This window comes from Nerophis ophidion, linkage group LG24 (genome assembly GCF_033978795.1).
Source record: "Nerophis ophidion isolate RoL-2023_Sa linkage group LG24, RoL_Noph_v1.0, whole genome shotgun sequence".
Lineage (NCBI taxonomy): Eukaryota > Metazoa > Chordata > Actinopteri > Syngnathiformes > Syngnathidae > Nerophis > Nerophis ophidion.
Genome location: NC_084634.1, coordinates 34,327,212 through 34,350,434, shown reverse-complemented (window position 1 = coordinate 34,350,434; position 23,223 = coordinate 34,327,212). Strand labels below are relative to the sequence as shown.

The window sequence follows — 23,223 nt, the reverse complement described above, 5'->3', positions numbered from 1 at the left end:
TCACGGGTACAAGCGGCCGAAATGAGTTTCCTCCGCAGTGTGGCGGGTCTCTCCCTTAGAGATAGGGTGAGAAGCTCTGCCATCCGGGAGGGACTCAAAGTAAAGCCGCTGCTCCTTCACATCGAGAGGAGCCAGATGAGGTGGTTCGGGCATCTGGTCAGGATGACACCCGAACGCCTCCCTAGGGAGGTGTTTAGGGCACGTCCAACCGGTAGGAGGCCACGGGGAAGACCCAGGACACGTTGGGAAGACTATGTCTCCCGGCTGGCCTGGGAACGCCTCGGGATCCCCCGGGAAGAGCTAGACGAAGTGGCTGGGGAGAGGGAAGTCTGGGTTTCCCTGCTTAGGCTGTTGCCCCCGCGACCCGACCTCGGATAAGCGGAAGAAGATGGATGGATGGATTGTAGTGTTAAAATGCTAAAATGTATTATTATTTATTTTGCTTTCTGTTTTTTGCTATCACTTTTACCATCATATGTGCTGATGTTGTTATATTGTTGCTGTTATTGTTGTGTTTGCTGTTGTTGTTTTTGTCCCCACTATTTTTTCTTCTTTCCATCCCCTCCTGCTCCGGCCCGGCTGCAACAAATGATAATATAAATACATTTAATAAAGTCAAAAACAAATAAGGCAACAAAAGAAGTATCCTACACATCTCTTTTGTAAAGTACCGTATTTTTCGGACTATAAGGCGCAGTTTTTTTTCGCAGTTTGGCCGGGGGTGCAACTTATACTCAGTAGCGACTTATGTGTGAAATTATTAACACATTACCGTAAAATATCAAATAATATTATTAAGCTCATTCACGTAAGACTTTAGACGTATAAGATTTCATGGGATTTATCGATTAGGAGTGACTCTTACCATAATGTTACGTTATCATAGCAGTCACCTTCTCAGTTGGTTATTTATGCCTCATATAACGTACACTTATTCAGCTTGTTGTTCACTATTCTTTATTTATTTTAAATTGCCTTTCAAATGGCTATTCTTGGTGTTAGGTTTTATCAAATAAATTTCCCCAAAAAATGCAACTTATATATGTTTTTTTCCTTCTTTATTATGCATTTTCGGCAGGTGCGACTTATACTCCGGAGCGACTTATACTCCGAAAAGTACGGTAAATCTGTACAGTCGTTATGGGCATCTACATCAACTATATCAGGGGTCGGCAACCAAAAATGTTGAAAGAGCCATATTGGACCAAAAATACAAAAACAAAGATAGTGTGTCATGAGATATAAATAAAATTAAGAGGACTTAAAGGAAACCGAATGAGTTCAATTATAGCTACAAATGTGGCATAAATAAATAGCATGTTAGCATCGATTAGCTTGCAAGGACCAAATATGCCTGATTAGCACTCCACACAAGTCAATAACGTCAACAAAAGTCACCTTTGTGCATTCATCCACAACGTTAAAAGTTTGGTGGACAAAATGAGCCGGAAAAAGAGGTGGCATAAAACACGTCTGAGAAAGTCATATATGTCAACAAACTAGGGCTGGGCGTATCGATAGTATTGATACTTGGTGAGTATCGGTATCGTATCGATACTGGCGTGATGGTATCGATACCTTCCCAAATTAAGCGAATCACTCCGATTTAAAAAAAATGTGAGCGCAGCGCTCCTCACCACTCCATCCTCCTCCCTAGTGATGAGTCGCGAACGAGATTTAAAAACACTTTAAACATTAATCTTCAACCCAAAATAAAATAAAATAAATACAATTAACATGACGCTCGGTGCGTTGGCGCACACACATCAGTATAATTCGCTCCAAGGTTCACTCGGACACACACACACACACACGCATGCGTTTCCAGTGCGACTTAATGTCTTGGTTGTAAACAGTAAAGTATTTTATTGCACTAAAATAACGATAAGAATTTCTCAGTTCTTTTGTTTTGTGTTCATTTTTACAACTGTTTAATAACTAGTGTTTTCTTTTTTACTTAAGTTCTTGTGTGTTGTGAGGCGACTGGCCAAGTTCAGTATTTGTTTTCACCTTATTTGCACTACTTACTTTATTGTAATTGATATTATTACTTTATTTGAATTTCTCAGTTCTTTTGTTTTGTGTTTATGCTTACAACTTTGTTCAATAACTAGAGTTTTGTTATTTACCTTAAGTGTTTGTGTGTTTTGAGGCGACGAGCCAGGTTCAGTAGTTGTTTGCACCTTATTTGCATTACTTCATTGCTATTGATATTACTTTTGTACTAAATATTTTATCTTTTGACTTAAATCGTTGTCCTGTGTTGTATTATTATCACAATCAATTAATAAAGGCAAAAGTAAAAAGGTGTTTTTCAAAAGTATCGATACCCCGAAGTCAGTCGTCCCCCCCCCCCCCCCCCCCCCATCAGATGACGACACTTCCGGTATCGGTATCTGTATCGGCGATACTGTCCGGTATCGATGCCCAAATTTGCGATATTGCCCACCCCTACAATAAACTACGGTGAGTTCAAGGACCACCATTATTAGTAGAACAAAATGGAGCTCACCAAATACTCGAACCAGTGAAGCGTGTTTAATACAAACAGTGTGCTTTACAACAATTTGGGAGGTTTGTGTCATGTTTTTCCTCCGACAGAAACTATATTAAAACAAATATTATATTTTTCATATTTTTTTCCCCCTCATCTTTTTCCATTTTTCATACACTTTTGAAAAAGCTCCAGAGAGTCTCTAGAGTCGCGGGTTGCCGACCCCCGAACTATATGATTTGCCTGAGAAGCTGGACGAGACACCACAAAAATAATTAAAATAAACCTAGGGTTGGTCTTAAAATTAATTGGAAAAACTACAATGAATGTGTTGAGTGTTTTGCTACAACACTGTGATTTAACATGATATTTATCAATTATGTATATAATATTAGAGAGATGAAAATATCTACTGGGCTAAAGCCGCCTTTTGACAACATGAATTTCATGGATTTACATGACAATGCTGTATATGGAGTATAAAGCCTTCTGAGGTGGAGGCTTTGTTCCTTCCGGGGCTGATGGAGACCTGATGTATACATGAAGACACCACATGAAGACGTGGCTGATTTATGTGACACTCTTTATGTTGCCTCCTTCTCTGAAAAAGCTGCGTCACAACTGAACCTTCGAAAATTGTAATCACCTTGAAGGGAGCGTCAATAGAATAGCATGAAGGCTTTACATTTAAAATGTGATATGGTTACAAAATAAGGGGGATTTTTTTTCACCTCGCAGATTCAACGTATTTGAGAAAAAGAGCTACGGAATCGTGACGTATTATCATCTGTTTGAGGTGTGTGGTGGAAATTCCCACAGATGTTGCACAAAGCCTTCTAAACAGACCAGCAGGGGCTAAAGATAATAGCCGGATGAGGTGACCGAGCGTCTCCACATGTTCCTCAGTGTTGCCTTTCAACCACTCCAGTCACAGTGACTTGACCACTCACACGGGATCAGTTGTCCCCGAATAGGCTGAATTATTCAACCGTGTAAAAGGACCTTCTTCCGCATAGCGTTTCCTGCCTTCCGGAAGGTCGCCCATCACCCATATAATGGAAAGTATACAGTTTTACACAAACTGCTTTCATTAGAGGTTGGCTGGATAGCTTAAAGGCCTACTGAAATGAGATTTTCTTATTCAAACGGGGATAGCAGGTCCATTCTATGTGTCGTACTTGATCATTTCGCCATATTGCCATATTTTTGCAAAAAGGATTTAGTAGAGAACATCGACGATAAAGTGTGCGCGTGACGTCACCGGTGTGAGAGCTCCTCACATTCTCACATTATTTATAATGTGAGCCACCAGCAGTAAGAGCAATTCGGACCGAGAAAGCGACAATTTCCCCATTAATTTGAGTGAGGATGAAAGATTCGTGGATGAGGATATTGATAGTGAAGGACTAGAAAAAAATGAAATAAAATAAAAATTAAAAGCGAGGGCTCCGGGCGGCGGCAGTGTGAGCGTTTCAGATGTAATTAGACACATGTATTAGGATAATTCTGGAAGATCCCTTATCTGCTTATTGTTTTAAGTGTTTTAGTGAGATTGTATAGACATACGTCAAAGTCGGATGGCTGCGGTGAACACGCCAGTGTCTCAGAGAGAAGCCGAGGAGCCAAGCTCACAGCTGCCTTTTTTGACAGCTACTGCAGGAAGACGCATAATCCACTGATGTCTCCGGTAAGATATCCATCACAATTTTCCCATCCAAAAACATGCTGGTTGACGTAGAGAAACATGTTTGCCTGACCGCTCTGTATTAAAGCTTCACAACAAACAAAGAAACACCGGCTGTGTCTCGGTGCTAAAGACAGCTGCAATCCACCAACAGCATTGTTCTTTATAGTCTCCATTATTAATTGAACAAATTGCAAAAAATTCAGCAACACAGTTGTCCAAAATAAACTTGAGGTGCATCATCAAGCATGGAGTGATAGTTTAATAACTTATAAACGCATGCTTACCTTAGCTAAAACTAATTATTACTCAAATCTCATCCGCATTAATAAAAACGATCCAAAATTTTGTTGAGTACAGTAGCATCGCTAACCCAACAAGGGACTCCTTCCAGTAGCTCCACCCATTCGGCAGATGACTTTATGAAGTTCTTTAATAAGAAAATTTAACTTAATAGAAAGGATATTAAAGACAATGCGTCCCAGCTACAACTGGGTTATAGTAACACAGATACGACTGTATATACGGAGGATACTGCAAATATCCAAAATAGTTTCTCTCGTTTTGATGAAATAACATTAGAAGAATTGTTACAACGTGTAAATGGAATAAAACAAACAACATGTTTACTTGACCCACTTCCTGGGAAACTTATCAAGGAGCTTTTTGTATTATTAGTTCCATCAGTGCTAAATATTATAAACTTATCACTTTCCTCGGGCACTGTTCCCCTAGCATTCAAAAAAGCGGTTATTCATCCTCTCCTTAAAAGACCTAACCTCGATCCTGACCTCATGGTAAACTACCGACTGGTGTCTCACCTTCCCTTTGTTTCGAAAATCCTCGAAAAAATTGTTGCAGGGCAGCTAAATGAACACTTAGCGTTTAACAATCTATGTGAAACCTTTCAATCCGGTTTCAGGGCAAATCACTCTACGGAGATAGCCCTCGCAAAAATGACTAATGATCTATTGCTCACGATGGATTCTGATGCGTCATCTATGTTGCTGCTCCTCGATCTTAGCGCTGCTTTCGATACCGTTGATCATAATATTTTATTAGAGCGTATCAAAACACGAATTGGTATGTCAGACTTAGCCCTGTCTTGGTTTAACTCTTATCTTACTGACCTCGGACTACGTTAAGGTAACGTGTGGGGTTCCCCAGGGTTCGGTCCTTGGCCCTGCACTCTTCAGCATCTAGATGCTGCCGCTGGGTGACGTCATACGCAAATACGGTATTAGCTTTCACTGCTATGCTGATGACACCCAACTCTACATGCCCCTAAAGCTGACCAACACGCCGGACTGTAGTCAGTTGGAAGCGTGTCTTAATGAAATTAAACAATGGATGTCCGCAAATTTTTTGGAACTTAACGCCAAAAAACGGAAATGCTGATTATCGGTCCTGCTAGACACCGACCTCTATTTAATAATACAACTTTAACATTTGACAACCAAATAATAAAACAAGGTGACTCGGTAAAAAAATCTGGGTATTATCTTCGACCCAACTCTCTCCTTTGAGTCACACATTAAAAGCGTTACTAAAACGGCCTTCTTTCATCTCCGTAATATCGCTAAAATTCGCTCCATTTTGTCCACTAAAGACGCCGAGATCATTATCCATGCGTTTGTTACGTCTCGTCTCGATTACTGTAACATATTATTTTCGGGTCTCCCCATGTCTAGCATTAAAAGATTACAGTTGGTACAAAATGCGGCTGCTAGACTTTTGACAAGAACAAGAAAGTTTGATCATATTACGCCTGTACTGGCTCACCTGCACTGGCTTCCTGTGCACTTAAGATCTGATTTTAAGGTTTTACTAATTACGTATAAAATACTACACGGTCTAGCTCCAGCCTATCTTGCCGATTGTATTGTACCATATGTCCCGGCAAGAAATCTGCGTTCAAAAGACTCCGGCTTATTAGTGATTCCTAGAGCCCAAATAAAGTCTGCGGGCTATAGAGCTTCTTCCGTTCGGGCTCCAGTACTCTGGAATGCCCTCCCGGTAACAGTTCGAGATGCTACCTCAGTAGAAGCATTTAAGTCTCACCTTAAAACTCATTTGTATACTCTAGCCTTTAAATAGACCTCCTTTTTAGACCTGTATGATCTGCCGCTTCTTTTCTTTTTTCTCCTGTGTCCCCCCCTCCCTTGTGGAGGGGGTCCGGTCCGATGACCATGGATGAAGTACTGGCTGTCCAGAGTCGAGACCCAGGATGGACCGCTCGCCTGTGTATCGGTTGGGGACATCTCTACGCTGCTGATCCGCCTCCGCTTGGGATGGTTTCCTGTGGACGGGACTCTCGCTGCCGTCTTGGATCCGCTTTGAACTGAACTATCGCGGCTGTGTTGGAGCCACTATGGATTGAACTTTCACAGTATCATGTTAGACTCGCTCGACATCCATTGCTTTCGGTCCCCTAGAGGGGGTGGGGGGTTACCCACATCTGAGGTCCTCTCCAAGGTTTCTCATAGTCAGCATTGTCACTGGCGTCCCACTGGATGTGAATTCTCCCTGCCCACTGGGTGGGAGTTTTCCTTGCCCTTTTGTGGGTTCTTCCGAGGATGTCGTAGTCGTAATTATTTGTGCAGTCCTTTGAGACATTTGTGATTTGGGGCTATATAAATAAACATTGATTGATTGATTGAATGTGTAATTATGCGATGAAAAGAGATGACTTTTAGCCGTATGTGGTGCTGAGCTAATATGTCCCCTCCAACCAATAACGTCACAAACACACGTCATCATTCCGCGACGTTTTCAACAAGAAACTCCGCGGGAAATTTAAAATTGTAATTTAGTAAACTAAAACGGCCGTATTGGCATGTGTTGCAATGCTAATATTTCATCATTGATGTATAAACTATCAGACTGCGTGGTCGGTAGTAGTGGCTTTCAGTAGGCCTTTAATGGATAATATGTCCCAAGAATGGAACAAGGGTTCAAATCATATATCAATATACTCGATATATCGCGGGTTTGTCTCCGTGCGATATAGAAAATGACTATCGTGATATTCAAGTACTGTATTTTTCGGACTATAAGTCACTTTTTTTTTTCATAGTTTCCCCGGGGGTGCGACATATACTCCTAAACGACTTATGTGTGAAATTATTAACACATTACCGTAAAATATCAAATATCATTTATCTCATTGGCGGAAGAGACGAAGAAAATGTCAGCAATCGTCACACACATGTCAACCAATAAGAATTTGGCGGGGGAGGGTCATGGAAGAAGTGCATTGTGGGTCATAGGATGCTAACTGCTATATGCTATATGCTATTGCCGTAGCTATTAAAATGGATCATTTCATCGTTGGCGGTAACTTATAAAAACTGAGAAGGGCTGAACAAAAATGGCACCAAAAAGGAAATCATGTACGGCAGATTACGAGCTGGACGTAGTGAAATATGCAGCAGAAAACGACAAGAGGAAGCGGCGCATACCTTTGGAGTTGGCAGAGTTGTTTAGAAGCGACATCGAGGAAGAAGATTTCATGGGATTTATCGATTAGGAGTGACAGATTGTTTGGTAAACGTATAGCATGTTCTATATGTTATAGTTATTTGAATGACTCTTACCATAATGTTACGTTAACATAGCAGGCACCTTCTCATTTGGTTATTTATTCCTCATATAACGTACACTTATTCAGCCTCTTGTTCACTATTCTTTATTTTAAATTGCCTTTCAAATGTCTATTCTTGGTGTTGGATTTTATCAAATAAATTTACCCCAAAAATGCGACTTACACTCCTGTGCGACATATATATGTTTTTTTCCTTCTTTATAATGCATTTTCGGGCGATGCGACGTATACTCCGGAGCGACTTATAATCCGAAAAATGCGGTAGTTGCATATGTGTGTATGTTGTTTGTGTTTGGTATCTGTGTCCGTCAAACTTGTCAACCCTCCCCATTTTCCCGGGAGACTCCCGAAATTCTCCCGATACCCGCCTGGACAACAATATTGGGGGCGTGCCTTCCCTTCGTATAAACAGCGTGCCGGCCCAGTCACATAATATATACGTCTTTTACACACACACACAAGTGAATGACAAGCATACTTGGTCAACAGCCGTACAGGTCACACTGAGGGTGGCCGAATAAACAACTTTAACACTGTTACAAATATGCGCCATACTGTGAACCCACACCAAACAAGAATGACAAACACATTTCGGGACAACATCCGCACTCTAACACAACATAAACACAACAGAACAAATACCCAGAACCCTTTGCAGCACTAACTCTTCCGGGACGCTACAATATACAACCCCGCTACCACCAAACCCCGCCCACTAGAGATGCGCGGTTTGCGGTTTCATCCGTGGAGTCCGCGGATAAACCGCGGGTCGGGCGGGTGACATGACGAAAAAATAGATTTTAATTAGATTCGGGCGGGTGACGGTTGAACCACCCGGAAATATTTGATATACATGGGGTCCAGGGTGTACCCCGCCTTCCGCCCGATTGTAGCTGAGATAGGCGCCAGTGCCCCCCGCGACCCCGAAAGGGAATAAGCGGTAGAAAATGGATGGATGGATGGGTTCTGGGATCGGTATCCTTTGCCATTCAAAGAGCCATTTAAGACCCGTGTCACAAAGCGAAGAAGACAATAGGAGACGCTAATATTCTCTAGAATGACTGCCGGCAGTCACCCAGATAATAAGTATTAGGGCGTGCTATGAAGCCATTGGCTTTGTCGCCTTCTACAGCATGTAAGATTTGCTTGTCAGTCCAGCAACATGTTGTGTACGACTTGCGCAGCAACACGCACACGACTGCAAGGCATACTGGGTGACACAGAGTACACTAATGGTTGTGATATAAACAATTTTAACACTCTTAGTAATATGCGCCACGCTGTGAAGCCACACCAAACAAGATTGACAAACACATTTCGGGATAACATCCTCACATTAACACAACATAAACGCAACACAAAAAATACCCAGAATACTTTGTATCTGTGAGATTTCCTGAATATATTTTACCCCCCCTCCCCGTGCGTCGGTAAGGTTGGGGTTGGGGGCGCGGGGGTGTAAAATATATTTAGGAATTGTCATCGATACAAAGGATTCTGGGTATTTGTTGTGTTGCGCTTATGTTGTGTTACTGTGAGGATGTTCTCCCGAAATGTGTTTGTCAATCTTGTTTGGTGTGGCTTCACAGCGTGGCACATATTAGTAAGAGTGTTAAAATTTTTTATATCACAACCATCAGTGTACTCTGTATCACCCAGTATGCCTTTCAATCTTGTTCGTGTGATTGCGGAAACTGCACACAACATGTTGCCGGACTAACAATCGGTTTGTACATGTTGTTGAAGGTGTCAAAGGCAATGGCTTCACAGCACGGCCAAATTCTTGTCATCAGGACGAACGCTATTGGATCCTCGCGACAACGTTAGCGGCTCCCATTGTCTTCATTACTCTGTGATACGGTTTTAAAAAGCTCTGTGAGTGGTAAAGGTGGCCGACCTCTGATGTATTTTAGCGGGCGGGTGGCGGGCGGTTGTGGTTCTGATAAAATGTTGGTTCGGGTGGACGGCGGGTGGATGACGACTTTGGTGATGCGGTTGCGGATGTTATAATTGCCTATCCGCGCATCTCTACCGCCCACTCAACCCACCCTATCTCAAGGTTGGCAAGTATGGTGTCCGTGCGTACGTTTGTGATAATGGGGGCTATGGTTCATCTGGGTATTGTTTTTAACTTTGTAAAGCACTTTGCATAGCATTTCTTTGATGTATAAGAAGCGCTTTATAAATAAAGTTTGATTGAATGATTGATAAATATGTTTTAAACTTTAATATTATCCATAATGACAATAATGACAACATCGAGTGGAGCCACATGAGGTGGTTCGGGCATCTGGTCAGGATGCCCCCCGAACGCCTCCCTTGGGAGGTGTTTAGGGCACGTCCGACCGGTAAGAGGGCACGGGGAAGACCCAGGACACGTTGGGAAGACTATGTCTCCCGGCTGGCCTGGGAACGCCTCGGGATCCCCCGGGAAGAGCTGGACGAAGTGGCTGGGGAGAGGAGAGTCTGGGCTTCCCTGCTTGGGCTGCTGCCCCCAGGACCCAACCTCGGATGAGCGGAAGAAGATGGATGGATTATCCAACAATGGTGCTCCGAACAATGGTAATGTTTTTCCATTTACAGTAATATGATGTAAAACAATTTCCCTTGTGGATCATTAAATTTGTCCAAGTGAAAGTCTAAAAAAAAAAAAAACCCACAATAAATTCTGTTAAAATTCTGGTGACAGACCTGCCAGTTTTTTACTACAAAACCTATGAAAAGAATGCAACACTGTACAGAAAATATATATATAATAAGCAAATGCATAGACAACTGTGCAACAATATTATGAGGCAAATCTTTTTACATTTACACTATATTCATATATTATTCACTGTCATGACACCTCTGGCTTAAAAACCTCTTGGCCCAAGCTGTTTGTTTACTTAGAATAAAAAACTAAAAATCATATTTTGATATTTCCCCCAGAATATCTGTTAGTTAAGGTGGACTACAGACTTGTGAAGTAGGCCGGCTTCGTCGCTTGAAGAATCCTAAAATTTCTGGTTGTTTTCCGCTCAGTATGCTGAATGGCAATATAACAATACGCACTGCTGATTGGCTGTTACCGCTCTGCGTGTAACCAATCAGATGGTTGTGTGGGTGGGACATTGCTGGGTGCTGCAGAGACCTACTGACAGAGGCAGAGGCAGAACTAAGCGAAGCAGCTTGTTAGGACTTTAGTTTAGCACCAAATAATAATTTAAATACATTTAATAAAGTCAAATACAAATAAGGCAACAAGAGAAGTATCCTACACTTCTCTTTTGTAAAGTAAATCTGAACAGCCGATATGGGCATCTACATCAACTATATGATTTGCCTGAGAAGCTTGACAGGACAAAAAAAAAAAAGTTAGTATTTTTTTAAGATTTTAGTTTAGCGGAAACCCTGAGTACACAAACGTGTACTTCATGTGTAGCGACATGCAAATTTTTATTTTTACACTTTTTTTCCAAATTCCATTGTATCTTATATAGGGGTGTAACGGTACGTGTATTCATATTGAACCGTTTCGGTTCGGTTCGGAGGTGTACCGAACGAGTTTCCACACAGACATAATAAGTAGCGTACCGCACATAGTGTAAACAATGCACACCGAGGCACAACACACTGCATGCTAGCAGCGACAGGGCTACAATCGACTGACAATGCCTCCTCTTTTCACCGGATATGTCCTCTTTTGCAGGGCTGTCCGGGTGGAGTTTCTTAAATGCCTCAAATGTCCAGCATTTTAAGATAGGGTTGCGTGTATTTTCAATGTACGTCGGGGTTAAGAAGGGGTTGAAAACAAAACAAATTGTGCACGCAGCAGAATTCGTGAGGGAGGGGCAGAGACAGAGAGAGCAAGAGTTATGATAAATGCGCATGCGTCGCCAGCCTCTGCTTTTTATCCATAGAGTTATCAGATTTTATTTTTTATTATCTATAGCAGGGGTGTCAAAAGTGTGCCCCGGAGGCCATTTGCGGCCCACAGCTAATGTTTTAAAGCAGGGGTGTCAAACTCAAATACAGAGTGGGCCAAAATTTAAAACTGAACAAAGCTGCGGGCCAAGGTTGAACAAATTAATCCTTTAATAGGGACCCAAACAAGTTTTGCATTGAATATTGACCAAGCAAGGCTTATATAACTTTATAGTGACATGCAAAATCGAGTTTTAAATAATAATAATTTAAAAATTTCAATGGCATATCAAATAAAATAAAAATACAAATTTAATGCCTCTTTTCGGCGGCGGGTTTGAGTTGGGGCGGGGTTTGGTGGTAGCGGGGGTGTATATTGTAGCATTTCGGAAGAGTTAGTGATGCAACGGGTGCTGGGTATTTGTTCAATTGTGTTTATGTTGTGTTACGGTGCAGATGTTCTCCCAAAATGTTAGTCATTCTTGTTTGCTGTGGGTTCACAGTGTGGCGTATATTTGTAACAGTGTTAAAGTTGTTCATACGGCCACCCTCAGTGTGACCTGTGTGGCTGTTGACCAAGTATGCATGGCATACACTTGTGTGTGAGTATGAGTCGCATATATTATGTGAGTGGGCCGGCACGCGGTTTGTATAGAGGAAAAACGGACGTGACGACATGTAGAGAACGGCAAAGGCAGTGCTTTTACGGCCCGCCCCCAATATTATTGTCCGGGTGGAAATCGGGAGAAATTCGGGAGGGGCACTGAACTTCGGGAGTCTCCCCGGGAAATCGGGAGGGTTGACGAATATGAGTATTAGTGGTGAATGCGGTGTTACAGCTGTGGGCCAGCTCTGATGTTAATTTGATATTGCCTCAAGGGCCAAATGAAATTACACGGCGGGCCAAATTTGGCTAGAGTTTGACACCCATGTTTGACACCATTGTGAATATACTATTGAAATAAACAAAAACATAACAAAAATTAAATAAAAAAGCTTAAAAGTTAAATGTAATTTAGAAAAAGTTGCAACGTTGACTAATAAAACAAAGGTGTTTTTTTTTTTCTTTCACACTGTCATTGCTCAAAACATAATATTGAATCAAAATCAATGTTATTATGAATTATTGACCTATCCAAGGTTCCCATTACTTCACATCAAATATTCCACTAAGAACAATATTTTTGCAGGAAGATTTTGCAAATTTGGTAAATAAATCCCTCCATCCATCCATTTTCTACCGCTTATTCCATTTTAGGGTCGCGGGGGGCGTTGGCGCCTATCTCAGCTACAATCGGGCGGAAGGCGGGGTACACCCTGGACAAGTCGCCACCTCATCGCAGGGCCAACACAGATAGACAGACAACATTCACACAATAGGGCCATTTAGTGTTGCCAATCAACCTATCCCCAGGTGCATGTCTTTGGAAGTGGGAGGAAGCCGGAGTACCCGGAGGGAACCCACGCATTCACGGGGAGAACATGCAAACTCCACACAGAAAGATCCCGAGCCTGGATTTGAACCCAGGACTGCAGGACCTTCGTATTGTGAGGCAGACGCACTAACCCCTCTGCCACCGTGAAGCCCTGGTAAATAAATAACCAACACATTTATAATTTGTTGTTTTCTTACTGTACCGAAAATGAACCGAACCGTGACCTCTAAACCGAGGTACGTACCGAACCGAAATTTCTGTGTACCTTTACACCCCTAATTATACTCTTCTGACACCACCAGATGGCAGTATAAGTGTCCATATTGGCATAAAACCCCATTTCAGTGGTGTACACAATTTTGGAAATAAAAGCTAAAGGGTGCTGTCCACGCATGTGGCCACTAAGGCCTACAGAGTTAAAGTGTGTGCCGAGATAAATTCCGTCCCTCTGGCAAATGTAACGGAGCACCCCACGGTCGGGAAGTCACCTCCACAGAACAGGTGCAAAACAGCTTTTTAGAGACGTGTGGAGGGCGTGGGCAACATAAAGACCGCCACATGTGTACATAAATCAGCCTTTGTTTTCATGTGGTGTCCTCGTGTATACATCGGGTCCCGCAAAAGGAGCCTCTCATGGAGACCCCAGTCACTGATTGTGCCATACACGCAGCATTGTGATGCAAATCCTTCCCTACGCTCTTTAGCGTCAACACTGCAAAATTGATTTCAGAGTAGCATCCGTGTGATTCCTTGCCAATATAACCATAGCAACAGTCATGTATAGCGAGCTGCGTGTGGGCTGTTAAAGGCCTACTGAAAGCCACTACTACCGACCACACGGTCTGATAGTTTTTATATCAATGATGAAATATTAACATTGCAACACATGCCAATACGGCCGGTTTAGTTTACTAAATTACAATTTTAAATTTCCCGCGGAGTTTCCTGTTGAAAACGTCGCGGAATGATAACGCGTGTTTGTGACGTTATCGGTTGGAGGGACATATTAGCCAGCACCACTTGCGGCTAAAAGTCGTCTCTTTTCATAGCATAATTACACAGTATTTTGGACATCTGTGTTGCTGAATCCTTGGCAATTTGTTCAATTAATAATGGAGAAGTCAAAGTAGAAAGATGGAGGTGGCAAGCTTTAGCCTTTGGCCACACAAACACACTGTGTTTCCTTGTTTAAAATTCCCCGGAGGTGAAGCTTTACTATGGATCAGAGCGGTCAAGCGAACATGGTTCCCGACCACTTGTCAACCGGCAGGTTTCGGTGAGAAAATTGTGGTAAAAAGTCGCCTCTTACCGGAGATCAGCGGAGATCAGCGGAGCTTGCGCCGTCCATGCAGCTGCCGTGACTTCCCTCAGAGACTGGCGTCAACACACCCGTGGACACACCCCTCCGACTATCAGGTACTATTTAACTCACTAAAACACTAGCAAAACAATAGAAAGATAAGGGATTTCCCAGAATTATCCTAGTAAATGTGTCTAAAAACATCTGAATCGCTCCCAATGCAATCGCCTTTTTTTTTTTTTTTCTAGTCCTTCACTATCAATATCCTCATCCACGTATCTTTCATCCTCGCTCAAATTAATGGGGAAATTGCCGCTTTCTCGGTCCGAATAGCTCTTGATGCTGGAGGCTCACATTATAAACAATGAGAGGATGTGAGGAGCCCTCACACCGGTGACGTCATCGTCTGCTACTTCCGGCACAGGCAAGGCTTTTTTATTAGCGACCAAAAGTTGCGAACTTTATCGTCAATGTTCTCTACTAAATCCTTTCAGCAAAAATATGGCAATATCGCGAAATGATCAAGTATGACACATAGACTGGACCTGCTATCCCCTTTTAAATAAGAAAATCTCATTTCAGTAGGCGACTGAAAGCCACTACTACCGACCACGCAGTCTGATAGTTTATATATCAATGATGAAATATTAACATTGCAACACATGCCAATACAGCCTTTTTAGTTGACTAAATTACAATTTTGAATTTCCCGCGGAGTTTCTTGTTGAAAACGTCGCGGAATGATGACGCGTGCGCGTGACGTCTCGGGTTGTAGCGGACATATTAGCCCAGCACCACACACGGCGAAAAGTAGTCTCTTTTCATCGCATAATTACACATCTGCGTTGCTGAATCTTTTTGCATTTTCTTCAATTAATAATGGAGACTATAAATAAGAAAGCTGTTGGTGGAAAGGAGTGGAATGCAGCTGCATTTAGCACCGAGACACAGCCGGTGTTTCTTTGTTGTGAAGCTTTAAAACAGAGCGGTCAAGCGAACACGTTTCTCTACGTCAACGAGCAATTTTTTGGATGGGAAAATTGTGATATTAAGTCAGCTCTTACCGGAGACTTCAGTGGATTATGGGACCTCCTCCTGTAGCTGTCATAAAGGCATCTGTGATCTTGGCTCCTCTCTGAGACACTGGCGTTCACCACAGCCATCCGACTTTCAGGTATGACTTTAGAAACTCACTAAATCACTATTAACACAATAAACAGATAAGGGATTTTCCAGAATTATCCTAGTAAATGTGTCTAATTACATCTGAAACTCTACCACTGCTGCCGCCCAGAGCCGTCGCATTTTTTTTTTTGGTGCCTCACTCTAACTTTCCTCATCCACGAATATTTCATCCTCGTTCAAATTAATGGGGAAATGTTCGCTTTCTCAGTACGAATAGCTCTTGCTGCTTGAGGCCATGATTATAAACAATGTGATGATGTGAGGAGCCCTACAACTTGTGACGTCACGTGCACATTGTCCGCTACTTCCGGTAAAGGCAAGGCTTTTTTTATTAGCGACCAAAAGTTGCGAACTTTATCGTCGATGTTCTCTACTAAATCCTTTCAGCAAAAATATGGCAATATCGTGAAATGATTAAGTATGACACATAGAATGGACCTGCTATCCCCGTTTAAATAAGAAAATCTCATTTCAGTAGGCCTTTAAAATCTCTCACATACATGCAACATAAGGATACAAGTATTAATCAAGGTACACCTCTTTAGGTGTTTCATCAAGACATTTTGGACAATGGATGTCCTTGCAAGTAAGGCGTCCCGATACTTTTCTCCAACATAGTGTCACAGACACTTCTGTCAATCGTACTGACCGGTCTCCCTTTGGTTTGCGCTTCTGGAGTGGGACCTTCCCTTTCGGTCTCCTCTCGCTGCCTGCGCAGGGTCCCCCGCCCGGTCCGGTCACCCGCAAGGACTCGAGGCCTTTGGAGGACTTCTTGTAGGTGAACTCCACCTGCACGCCCTCCTTTAGGCTTCGGAAGCCCTCCATCACCAGCTTGCTCTGAAAGACAGGGTGTGGAAAAAAAAAGCACATTTAGTGTTTTTTTGTGGGGCGCTTCTTTGCTACACTTGCATAACTTGGGAGTAGCGTTGTACAATAAACTGCTATTAGTATAGTACCGCGATACTAATTAATCATATTCGGTTCTATACCGCCTCTAAAAAGTACCGGTCATCCTGTCGTCGTCACGTGGTGACATTGCTGTTTTTTACGAGCAGACAGGCATGTTCGGAAGCGCACAATCACTGAGTACTTACAAACAGACAATGTGTGTAGACAGAAAAAGGAGAATGGACGCATTTTGGCTTAAAAACTAAAGAAGGTGAAGTTATAACACGGAAACGCCCCCAGGAAGAGGTGCTTTAAGACATACAGTGGGGCAAAAAAGTATTTAGTCAGCCACCGATTGTGCAAAATCTCCCACTTAAAATGATGACAGACGTCTGTAATTTTCATCGTAGGTACACTTCAACTGTGAGAGACAGAATGTGAAAAAAAATCCTGGAATTTACATTGTAGGGATTTTAAAGAATTTATTTGTAAATTATGGTGTAAAATAAGTATTTGGTCAACCATTCAAAGCTCTCACTTTGAATGGTTGGTTTTGGCTCAAAATCTCACGATACATGGCCCCATTCATTATTTTGTTAACACGGATCAATCGTCCTGTCCCCTTAGCAGAAAAACAGCCCCAAAGCATGATGTTTCCACCCCCATACTTCGCAGTAGGTATGATGTTCTTGGGATGCAACTCGGTATTCTTCTTCCTCCAAACACGACGAGTTGAGTTTATACCAAAATGGATACATGGATGATACAGCAGAGGATTGGGAGAATGTCATGTGGTCAGATGAAACCAAAATAGAACTTTTTGGTATAAACTCAACTCGTGGTGTTTGGAGGAAGAAGAATACTGAGTTGCATCCCAAGAACACCACACCTACTGTGAAGCATGGGGGTGGAAACATCATGCTTTGGGGCTGTTTTTCTGCTAAGGGGACAGGACGATTGATCCGTGTTAAGGAAAGAATGAATGGGGCCATGTATCGTGAGATTTTGAGCCAAAACCTCCTTCCATCAGTGAGAGCTTTTAATGGTTGTCCAAATACTTATTTTCCACCATAATTTAGAAATAAATATTGTAGCGTCACGGAAGAGTTAGTGCTGCAAGGGGTTCTGGGTATTTGTTCTGTTGAGGTTGATTGGCAACACTAAATTGGCCCTAGTGTGTGAATGTGAGTATGAATGTTGTCTATCTGTGTTGGCTCTGCGATGAGGTAGCGACTTGTCCAGGGTGTACACCGCCCTCCGCCCGATTGTAGCTGAGATAAGCACCAGCGCCCCCGACCCCAAAGGGAATAAGCGGTAGAAAATGGATGGATGGATGTTTTTGTTGTTTTATGGTGCGGATGCTCTCCCGAAATGTGTGTCATTTTTGTTTGGTGTGGGTTCACAGTGTGGCGCATATTTGTAACAGTGTTCCATCCATCCATCCATTTCCTACCGTTTGTCCCTTTCGGGGTAGCGGGGGGTCACCGGAGCCTATATTATCTGCGTTTCGGGCGTACATCCTGGACAAGTCGCCACCTCAAGTTGTTTATACGGCCACCCTCAGTGTGACCTGTATGACTTTTGACCAAGTATGCATTGTTTTCACTTTTTTTAGTGTGAAAAGCCGTAAATATTGTTTGACTGCGAAGGCACGATGTCTGTATATAGGAATAGCGGACGTGATGACAGGCTGTCCTCACTCAGGTCCGCATATTTAATAGCGAAGGCTTCAGGTGAGAGAGGACGCTAAAGGTAGTGCCTTTAAGGCACGCCCCCAATATTATTTGTCTGGGCAGAAATCGGGAGAAATTCGGGAGGATGGTTATCCCGGGAGATTTTCGGGATGGGCACTGAAATTCGGGAGTCTCCCGGGAAAATTGGGAGGGTTGGCAGGTATGATGATTACATCGATATTTTTTAGCATCTCAAAATCTTTTTTTTTTTTTTTTTTAATTCATAATATGTTTATAAACTGAGGAAATACGTCCCAGGACACATACAATCTTTGAATATGACCAATGTGTGATCCTGTAACTATTTGGTATCGGATTGATACCTAAATCTGTGGTATCATCCAAAACTAATGTAAAGTATCCACACAACAGAAGAATAAGTGATTATTACATTTTAACAGAAGTGTAATTAGAACATGTTGAAAGAGAAAGTAAGCAGATATTAAAAGTAAATGAACAATGAGATTAATAATTAGATATGTCCAATATTATCGGTCGGTAAATGCTATAAAATGTAGTATCGGAAATTATCGGTTTCAAAATTATCGGTATCGGTTTCAAAAAGTAAAAGTTGGGACTTTTTTAAAACGCCGCTGTGTACACGAATATCTACGGCTTTTCACACACACAAGTGAATGCAACGCATACTTGGTCTATAGCCATACAGGTCACACTGAGGGTGGCCGTATAAACAACTTGAACACTGTTATAAATATGCGCCGCGCTGTGAACCCACACCAAACAAGAATGACAAGCACATTTCGGGAGAACATCCGCACCGTAACACAACATAAACACAACTGTACAAATACAACCCCTTGCAGCACTAACTCTTCCGGGACGCTACAATATACACTCCCCCAAACCCCCCCACCTCAACCTCCTCATGCTCTCTCAGAGAGAGCAGGTCCCAAATTCCAAGCTGCTTGTTACATTGTTAATGCATCCAGCGGGGGCATCATAACAAAATTATGCATAATAATGTGTTAATTCCACGACTGTATATATCGGTATCGGTTGGCATCAGTAATTAAGAGTCGGACAGTATCGGAATATCGGCAAAAGAGCCATTATCAGATATATCCCTATTAATAATAAATTTTTCTACCACTTGTCCCTCATAATGTTGACAAAATAATAGAATGGAAAATGACACAATATGTTACTGCATATGTCAGCAGACTAATTTAGGAGCCTTGGTTTTGTTTACTTACGACTAAAAGACAAATTTTCTTGTATGTCTACTATTTTATTTAAGGACAAACTTGCAATAAGAAACATATGTTAGACTTAAACTTAGACTTACTTTTTATTGTCATTCAAATTTGAACTTTACAGTACAAATAAGAACAAAATTTCGTTGCATTAGCTCTTGGTAATGCAGGATAAAAAACTAAGCAATAAGGTGCAGATATACAGTAAATAAATAGATTTCTATACAGATAAATACATTGCACTTTTTCATATGCATCCAGGTTTATGGATGTATGTTATATTGTCTTTTTTATATGTTTATACGTTTTTTTTGTCCATGTTTCAGGTACCCTAAGATTTCTTGTTAAAATAAAGCCAATAATGCAATTTTTTGTGGTCCCTTTTATTTAGAAAAGTACCAAAAAAGTATCGAGATACAATACAATCGATATTGGTATCGGGACAACAGTACTTGGGAGTTTTGCTCAAAACATTGCCTTGTATATTAAATAAAGGTTTTATGATGACATCAGTTTGACACTAGAACATATGCATTTTTTTTTTGCTATTATTTCCTACAGAAAATAAAATAATTGTTTGCGTTAGACACGGTTTCCAATTCATAAAACAATAAAACACTTGACTTTAAAGGCCTACTGAAACCCACTACTACGCAGTCTGACAGTTTATATATCAATGATGAAATATTAACATTACAACACATGCCAATACGGCCTTTTTAGTTTACTAAATTGCAATTTTAAATTTCCCGCGAGGTATCCTGTTGAAAACGTCGCGGAATGATGACGCGTGCTTGTGACGTTATTGGTTGGAGCGGACATTTTAGCCAAGCACCACTCACGGCTTAAAGTCGTCCGATTTAATCGCATAATTACACAGTATTTTGGACATCGGTGTTGCTGAATCTTTTGCAATTTGTTCAATTAATAATGGAGACGTCAAAGAAGAATGCTGTTGGTGGAAAGCGGTGGATTGCGGCTGTCTTTCTCAACCAAAACACAGCCGGTGTTTCTTTGTTTGTTGTGAAGCTTTAATATGGAACAGAGCGGTCAAGCGAACATGTTTCTTTACCACATGTCAACCAGCAAGTTTTTGGATGAGAAAATTGTGGTATTAAGTTGGCTCTTAGAGCGGAGTTTGTGTCCTCCTGCAGCAGCTGTCAAAAAGGCAGCTGTGACTTTCTTGGCTCCTCCGTGGCTTCGCTCAGAGACACTGGCGGTCACCGCAGCCCTCCGACTTTCAGGTATGACTTTATAATCCCACTAAAACACTAGTAACACAATAAGCATATAAGGGATTTTCCAGAATTATCCTAGTAAATGTGTCTAATAACATCTGAATCGCTCCCACTGCCGTCGCCCTTTTTTTTTTTTTCTCTAGTGCTTCACTCCAACTTTCCTCATCCACAAATCTTTCATCCTCGCTCAAATTAATGGGGAAATTGTCGCTTTCTCGGTCCGAATTGCTCTTGCCGCTGGTGGCTATGTTTATAAACAATGTTCCGATGTGAACATCGCTGTGTCGGGATTCAGTCTGTAGTTTTAGTGAAATATATCCTCGTTGTTAAAATAAAAACTTATGTGCAATAATTACATTTTTATGCCATAGTAAATTAGCTGTGGCAATTTGCTCTTATTTTGCCGACTTCCTTTTCTCTCCTGTGATGTGTGTGTAAATGGGGCACTTTTTGTCTGAATCGCATATTTGTTGCCGCACCGGTGGCGGTGAAAGAACTTTTAATATATTTACCGATTGTTTATTTTGTGTCGGGATTCAGTCTGTAGTTTTAATGAAATATATCCTCGTTGTTAAAAAAAACTATTTATGTGCAATAATAAAATTTTTATGCCATAGTAATAAGAGCAATTTGCTCTTATTTTACCGACTTCCTTTTCTCTCCTGTGATGTGTGTGTAAATGGGGCACTTTTTGTCTGTATCGCATATTTGTTGCCGCACCGGTGGCGGTGAAAGAACTTTTAATATATTTACCGATTGTTTATTTTGTGTCGGGATTCAGTCTGTAGTTTTAATGAAATATATCCTCGTTGTTAAAAAAAAAACTTATGTGCAATAATTAAATTTTTATGCCATAGTAAATTAGCTGTGGCAATTTGCTCTTATTTTACCGACTTCCTTTTCTCTCCTGTGATGTGTGTGTAAATGGGGTACTTTTTGTCTGAATCGCATATTTGTTGCCGCACCGGTGGCGGTTAAAGAACTTTTAATATATTTATCGATTGTCTGCTACTTCCGGAACAGGCAAGGCTTTTTTATTAGCAACCAAAAGTTGCGAACTTTATCAGGGATGTTCGCTACTAAATCCTTTCAGCAAAAATATGGCAATATCGCGAAATGATCAAGTATGACACATAGAATGGACCTGCTATCCCCGTTTAAATAAGAAAATCTCATTTCAGTAGGTCTTTAATGACAAAAAACCTAAGTTTTTTAAAGCACTTTAAACCAGAGGAACTTTTTCACATTAATTATTCTTTTCAGGTGTATTCCTTACAATATGAACTATGACATTATTCAAGTGAGAACAAGCTGACTGATGTAAGACGTGCACAAACTGCCACAAGAGTCTATCCACACTGCACTTATCTCCCATGTACTTGCAGGGCTGAGTTTATCTGCCTTCCACAGAGGCACCACTTCCTATTCCTTCCTCTGGGGAGGACGATTTAATAATTTTCTCTCGTGTGTTCTATCCACCATCCATCCTATCCGCATCATCACCGCTGATTGATTTAGTTCCCGCTGAACCACTGCACGGCGAATTATGTCCTCCTGATGGTACACAACAGACGCCTGATAAAAGGAGGGCGGGGAGACGGGGCTGCAACCGTGACCTTGGCGAGCCGCAGCAGATCGCGGCGTTCTGGAGGTAAACACACGCCCACGCCAGCGTGCAGAGCAGTCACGACACCATATAACATGCAACACCTCTGTTGTATGTGCAGTGTGTGTGTAGGAGACACACTAAAGCGCGGGTGATATCATATGAAAACGTGCTCCTCCGAGATGGTTGTTACCATGACAACAATATATTTATTAAAACTATATTTTTCTAGGCCGCAAATATAGAGCACAATTGGCCATTATTTAATTATCAATATTAAGACCATTTAAATAAATATTCAAGTACCTTGCCCAATATGTAACAGACATTATGTAACTAATAATTAATAAGAGGCATAAAAAGAATACATTGTTGACATTTAGTAGAAAATAAGTCAGAATAAGTGCAAAAAATAAATGAAGTACATTAAAAAGATTGTCGCTCAAATATCTGGATGTAAATCAAGCAATAATTTATTGGCTTGAATTTGGCTTGAGTTGTTATGGTAGATTTTAACCTTAAATCTAAGAACTAATAGTCATAAAATACAAATAAATCATTAACAAATAAAAAATGGCTGACATAAGTGCAGATATTAAATAAAGACAAACACATAAAAATGTTGATAATTGTTACTACATGGAGTTAAAAAAAAAAATTTAAATCGCCTAAATTTCTGGATATGAATCAAGCAATAATTTATTGGTGGATGATTAATTGGCTGGTGATCGATTGTTGTTGAATTTGGCATAATCTGGGTTATTTTGTAGTGTTATAGTAGACTTTGACCTTAAATCTAAAAACTGTAATAGACTACAATACACAGTCATAAAATACAAATAAATAATTGACAACAAATTTTAATAAAAGGTTGAAATAAGTGCAGATATTAAATAAAGACAAATACATCACAAACATTGAGAATAATCATACTG

At 41.2% G+C, this 23,223-nt stretch overlaps 1 protein-coding gene across 1 annotated transcript in view; it reads right to left on the bottom strand.

Moving 5' to 3' along the window:
* Nucleotides 1–23,223, bottom strand: part of lin28b (lin-28 homolog B (C. elegans)) — an 81,625-nt gene that overhangs the window by 11,688 nt on the left and 46,714 nt on the right. Inside the window, exon 3 of the mRNA XM_061886096.1 lies at nt 16,259–16,446. Within this exon, the coding sequence (XP_061742080.1) occupies nt 16,259–16,446 (188 nt within the window). The remainder of the gene's footprint in view (nt 1–16,258; nt 16,447–23,223) is intronic.